The sequence below is a fragment of the Scomber scombrus genome, chromosome 24 (assembly GCF_963691925.1).
Source record: "Scomber scombrus chromosome 24, fScoSco1.1, whole genome shotgun sequence".
NCBI lineage: Eukaryota > Metazoa > Chordata > Actinopteri > Scombriformes > Scombridae > Scomber > Scomber scombrus.
This window is the reverse complement of record NC_084993.1, coordinates 91,213-98,712: the sequence shown is the minus strand read 5'-3', so window position 1 is coordinate 98,712 and position 7,500 is coordinate 91,213. Positions and strand designations below refer to the sequence as shown.

Sequence of the window (7,500 nt, the reverse complement as noted above, 5' to 3'; positions counted from 1 at the left end):
GCCACGGTTAGCCACAGTTAGCCATGGTTAGCCACGGTTAGCTACGGTTAGCCACGGTTATAGACCCACGAGTCTAACATGTTGTTGTTATACGTCATCAAGCGCCGGTAAACGTCCCATGCTGCGTTCATGCAGGCTCGGAAATGCTGAAGCCTACAGAACAAATATCGGTTATAAAAACCGGATACCGATACTTCCCAATATTACATTTTTAAGTGAATATCGGCCGATAATATCGGAGGGCCGATAATATCAGACATCCCTAATAATTCTAAATGTGTCATGTTTGTGTTTGTGCAGGTTTCTGATATTGAGAGTAAGATCGCAGCTCTGAACGCCGTCGGCTCCAAGAAGAAGGTTTGTTCCTGTCACATGATCTGATCTGAACTTTATATTATAATAACACAATCATTACATCATGATATCACAATCATTACATCATGGTAACACAATCATTACATCATGATATCACAATCATTACATCATGATAACACAATCATTACATCATGATAACACAATGATTACATCATGATATCACAATCATTACATCATGATAACACAATCATTACATCATGATAACACAATCATTACATCATGATAACACAATCATTACATCATGATAACACAATCATTACATCATGATATCACAATCATTACATCATGGTAACACAATCATTACATCATGATATCACAATGATTACATCATGATAACACAATCATTACATCATGATAACACAATCATTACATCATGGTAACACAATCATTACATCATGATATCACAATGATTACATCATGATAACACAATCATTACATCATGATATCACAATCATTACATCATGATAACACAATCATTACATCATGATATCACAATCATTACATCATGATAACACAATCATTACATCATGATAACACAATCATTACATCATGATAACACAATCATTACATCATGATATCACAATCATTACATCATGATAACACAATCATTACATCATGATATCACAATCATTACATCATGATAACACAATCATTACATCATGATATCACAATCATTACATCATGATAACACAATCATTACATCACGATAACACAATCATTACATCACGATATCACAATCATTACATCATGATAACACAATCATTACATCATGATAACACAATCATTACATCATGATAACACAATCATTACATCATGATAACACAATCATTACATCATGATATCACAATCATTACATCATGATAACACAATCATTACATCACGATAACACAATCATTACATCACGATATCACAATCATTACATCACGATAACACAATCATTACATCATGATATCACAATCATTACATCATGATAACACAATCATTACATCATGATAACACAATCATTACATCACGATATCACAATCATTACATCATGATAACACAATCATTACATCATGATATCACAATCATTATATCATGATAACACAATCATTACATCATGATATCACAATCATTACATCATGATATCACAATCATTACATCATAATATCACAATCATTACATCATGATATCACAATCATTACATCATGGTAACACAATCATTACATCATGATATCACAATCATTATATCATGATAACACAATCATTACATCATGATATCACAATCATTACATCATGATATCACAATCATTACATCATAATATCACAATCATTACATCACGATATCACAATCATTACATCATGATAACACAATCATTACATCATGATAACACAATCATTACATCATAATATCATTACATCATAATATCATTACATCATAATATCATTACATCATAATATCATTACATCATGATATCACAATCATTACATCATGATAACACAATCATTACATCACGATAACACAATCATTACATCACGATATCACAATCATTACATCATGATAACACAATCATTACATCATGATAACACAATCATTACATCATGATAACACAATCATTACATCATGATAACACAATCATTACATCATGATATCACAATCATTACATCATGATAACACAATCATTACATCACGATAACACAATCATTACATCACGATATCACAATCATTACATCACGATAACACAATCATTACATCATGATATCACAATCATTACATCATGATAACACAATCATTACATCATGATAACACAATCATTACATCATGATATCACAATCATTACATCATGATATCACAATCATTACATCATGATAACACAATCATTACATCATGATAACACAATCATTACATCATGATAACACAATCATTACATCATGATAACACAATCATTACATCATGATATCACAATCATTACATCATGATAACACAATCATTATATCATGATATCACAATCATTACATCATAATATCACAATCATTACATCATGATATCACAATCATTACATCATGATATCACAATCATTACATCATGATATCACAATCATTACATCATGATAACACAATCATTACATCATGATATCACAATCATTACATCATGATAACATAATCATTACATCATGATATCACAATCATTACATCATGATATCACAATCATTACATCATGATATCACAATCATTACATCATGATATCACAATCATTACATCATGATATCACAATCATTACATCATAATATCTTTATACAGTCAATAAATTATCTTCTGTTTTTACAGATTTCTGGATCTCAGAGGAAAAAGTCGACACAAGATGTTTCCAGTAAGAAATATTTATTTACACTTTATTAATGATATAAAGTCATGATTATGAAGTGTGTTATATTATATATTATATATTATATAATGATTATGATGAAGTGTGTTATATTATATATTATATATTATATAATGATTATGATGAAGTGTGTTATATTATATATTATATATTATATAATGATTATGATGAAGTGTTCTAACCCTTTGCAGAGACCAACGGAGCTCAGTGGAGAAACAACAACATGTTCTAAAGTTAGATTCTGATTTATTGTTACAGAAATTAAAAAGCTGTTTATTATCATAATGTTAAAGTTTTAATCTATCTAATCAATAATCTATCTAATCAATGATCTATCCTATCAATGATCTATCCAATCAATGATCTATCCAATCAATGATCTATCCAATCAATGATCTATCCAATCAATGATCTATATAATCAATAACCCCCCATGTACACAAGCCAATATTTTGTTTTCTAACTACATTTCAGTTTATTTCACACATTGTAATTAATACAGATCAACCTGTCAATCACCACGTAGCCCCGCCCCCTAATGCATACCCTGCTTTATCGTCACATATAAAATCAGGGAGGCCAAAATGTCCCAAATGAACATCATACTGCATTGAAGAAGGCTTTAAACTAGCGATTGAGACCATAAACACATTTTGAAAACGTTTACTGAGGTTAGAAATCAAGTGAGAAGTTGTTGAATTCTCCATTGACTTGTATAGAGCCGGAAGTCCTTTTGACACCAAAACGGTCGCCCCCTGGTGGCCTTTTGATAGAATGCAGTTTTAAGTTACTTCCTGGTTGGACCACAACTCCCCGCCTGGTGTCCTCTAGGAGGCCCCCCCCCCCCCCCCCCCCTAATGACTCTGGGCTGACTACAATTGATTATATTGATTGTATTGATTATATTGATTATATTGATTATATTGACGATATTGATTATATTGATAATATTGATGATATTGATTGTATTGATAATATTGATTGTATTGATTGTATTGATGGTATTGATGATATTGATTATATTGATAATATTGATTGTATTGATTGTATTGATGGTATTGATGATATTGATTATATTGATTATATTGATGATATTGATGATATTGATTGTATTGATTGTATTGATTGTATTGATGATATTGATTATATTGATGGTATTGATTGTATTGATTGTATTGATGATATTGATTATATTGATTATATTGATGATATTGATGATATTGATTGTATTGATTGTATTGATTGTATTGATGATATTGATGGTATTGATTGTATTGATTGTATTGATGATATTGATTATATTGATGATATTGATGATATTGATTGTATTGATTGTATTGATTGTATTGATGATATTGATTATATTGATTACTTTTGACTCTTTTTAATGTTTATTGTGTTTGTGTCCGTGTGGAGCTTCCGTACTTGTGATGTGATCAATACCTTTGATTTGTTAACATTGATGCTGTTTGCTGAATAATGTATTGATTGATTGATTGATTAATTAATTGACAGCTGTTAGTTATTGATTATCAGTGTTACAGTCACATGACAGATGTATTGATCCTTTGATTATTGATAAGCATGTCTCTGTGTTTGGCTTTCTGATCATTAAACTATTGAACTATCTCTGATCACTTATTGATTATTACTCTCTCATCACTTATTGATTATTACTCTCTGATCACTTATTGATTATTACACTTAAGATTAGAACTGTCACTGACGTCATCACGCCATGACGTATGGAGTCGAGCCACCGGGATGTGTGCACGGCCCGGTTCCGGTCCCGGTTTACCTGCGGCTCACCTGACCACGTGACGCGTGTTTACTTCACAGCTCCGGTCTGGCTGCGGGACACCGGACGATTAACGGGCCGTTGTACCGACGCTGCAGCAGCTGCCGGTGGTGATTTAACGGTAAAGTGTTTCCGGTTGTCCCGGTGTGACAGCAGAGAGCTAACGGTAACGGTAGCAGCAGCTGCTCCGGACAGCCTCACAAAAACACGTGAACCCGGTTTATTCCGTGTTGCCGGATAGTTCGGCTCCCGGTAAAAACGTCCTGACCGATGGACACTAACGGACACCGGACAGAGAGCAGCTGACTGCAGAACACCGGCAGAAAAACACCAAATTTAACGTGAACCGGCTTTTTTCCGGGTTTATACCGGCTGTGATCACCGGGCCCGGTGCTGTTAGTGAAGACCGGGCCTCAGCGGAGAGTTCGGCCCCGGTAAACCCCGGTGTCTGTCCGGTCCCGGTATGATGGGGACTCAGGCACCGGGCAGGAAGAGGATCCCGGACCGGGAGAAGCTGACCGCTGAGGACGATGCTCTGAACCAGATCGCCCGGGAGGTGAGTCAGCTGATCGATCAGTTATTGATTATCGGTGACTTCAGATCAGATTTGAGCACGTGCCAACTTATGTGTGTGTATGTACAGTCCCCTCAGTGTGTGTGTGTGTGTGTGTGTGTGTGTGTGTGTATACAGTCCCCTCAGTGTGTGTGTGTGTGTGTGTATACAGTCCCCTCAGTGTGTGTGTGTGTGTGTGTGTGTGTGTACAGTCCCCTCAGTGTGTGTGTGTGTGTGTATACAGTCCCCTCAGTGTGTGTGTGTGTGTGTGTGTGTGTGTGTGTATACAGTCCCCTCAGTGTGTGTGTGTGTGTGTGTATACAGTCCCCTCAGTGTGTGTGTGTGTGTATACAGTCCCCTCAGTGTGTGTGTGTGTGTGTGTGTGTATACAGTCCCCTCAGTGTGTGTGTGTGTGTGTATACAGTCCCCTCAGTGTGTGTGTGTGTGTGTGTGTGTGTGTGTGTATACAGTCCCCTCAGTGTGTGTGTGTGTGTATACAGTCCCCTCAGTGTGTGTGTGTGTGTGTGTGTGTGTGTGTGTATACAGTCCCCTCAGTGTGTGTGTGTGTGTGTATACAGTCCCCTCAGTGTGTGTGTGTGTGTGTGTGTGTGTGTGTGTGTATACAGTCCCCTCAGTGTGTGTGTGTGTGTGTGTGTGTGTATACAGTCCCCTCATGTGTGTGTGTGTGTGTGTGTGTGTATACAGTCCCCTCAGTGTGTGTGTGTGTGTGTGTGTGTGTGTGTGTGTGTGTGTGTACAGTCCCCTCAGTGTGTGTGTGTGTGTGTGTGTGTGTGTGTGTGTGTGTATACAGTCCCCTCAGTGTGTGTGTGTGTGTGTGTGTGTGTGTGTGTGTGTGTGTGTGTGTGTGTGTGTGGTGTATATACAGTCCCCTCCCAAAGTATAGAACATTGGTTCCTTTATTTAAAACATTTGTGTTTAACATGAAAAGATGAAATGAGACCAGAGATCAACATCTCAGATATTAACATCTGATACACTCAGAAGATAAGATAAGTTATTAACTGAACATTGTTAGGTGAGTTATAGAAGATAAGATAAGTTATTAGTGACTGAACATTGTTAGGTGAGTTATAGTAACAGAACATGTGAGTGACAGGTGTGTCCTGTTACATTGATTATTAAACTATAAATACTCTGAATGTCTACGCTCAGCTTTATATTTTGGGTCCCTGTGCAGACTTAGTTAGTTATAGTTAGAGGTGTAACAACATGAACACCAGACAGCTTCTATGGGGGGGGGGGGGGGGGGGGGGGGGGAGAAAATCAATCAGAGCTATTACACAAACATTGGCCATAACCAGAACAACCATTTAGACCATCCTGAAGAAGACTGAACCTCTGGTGTGATAAGTAACAGACGTCTAACAGTAGAAACATTGTGAGAGCTGTAAATAAAGGACCCTAAAACAACTGTTAGTGACATCAGCACCAACCTCCAGAGGGCAGGAGTGAAGCTATGACATCAGCACCAACACCAGAGGGCAGGAGTGAAGCTATGACATCAGCACCAACCACCAGAGGGCAGGAGTGAAGCTATGACATCAGCACCAACCTCCAGAGGGCAGGAGTGAAGCTATGACATCAGCACCAACCACCAGAGGGCAGGAGTGAAGCTATGACATCAGCACCAACCACCAGAGGGCAGGAGTGAAGCTATGACATCAGCACCAACCACCACAGGGCAGGAGTGAAGCTATGACATCAGCACCAACCTCCAGAGGGCAGGAGTGAAGCTATGACAATCAGCACCAACCACCAGAGGGCAGGAGTGAAGCTATGACATCAGCACCAACCACCAGAGGGCAGGAGTGAAGCTATGACATCAGCACCAACCACCAGAGGGCAGGAGTGAAGCTATGACATCAGCACCAACCACCAGAGGGCAGGAGTGAAGCTATGACATCAGCACCAACCACCAGAGGGCAGGAGTGAAGCTATGACATCAGCACCAACCACCAGAGGGCAGAGTGAAGCTATGACATCAGCACCAACCACCAGAGGGCAGGAGTGAAGCTATGACATCAGCACCAACCACCAGAGGGCAGGAGTGAAGCTATGACATCAGCACCAACCTCCAGAGGCAGGAGTGAAGCTATGACATCAGCACCAACCACCAGAGGGCAGGAGTGAAGCTATGACATCAGCACCAACCACCAGAGGGCAGGAGTGAAGCTATGACATCAGCACCAACCACCAGAGGGCTCATGATCCAAACATACAAACACGGTGGAGGTGATGTCATAGCTTCTTCTGGGACGAGCTCATTCATCTCACTGATGATGTAACACATGATGGCAGCAGGGCCAGAACCCCCCCCCCAAAACAAACATATCTGACCTGCTATAGACTGAAGGGAGTAACCCCCCCCCCCCCAAAACAAACATATCT

At 38.3% G+C, this 7,500-nt stretch overlaps 1 protein-coding gene across 1 annotated transcript in view; it reads left to right on the top strand.

The window, feature by feature from the left end:
* The window catches only part of mlpha (melanophilin a), a 17,994-nt gene extending 15,022 nt beyond the window's left edge, over positions 1 to 2,972 (top strand). Inside the window, exons 13-15 of the mRNA XM_062414738.1 lie at positions 301 to 357; positions 2,683 to 2,725; positions 2,932 to 2,972. Coding sequence (XP_062270722.1) covers positions 301 to 357; positions 2,683 to 2,725; positions 2,932 to 2,972 — 141 coding nt within the window. The remainder of the gene's footprint in view (positions 1 to 300; positions 358 to 2,682; positions 2,726 to 2,931) is intronic.
* Positions 2,973 to 7,500: the final 4,528 nt, after the last annotated feature.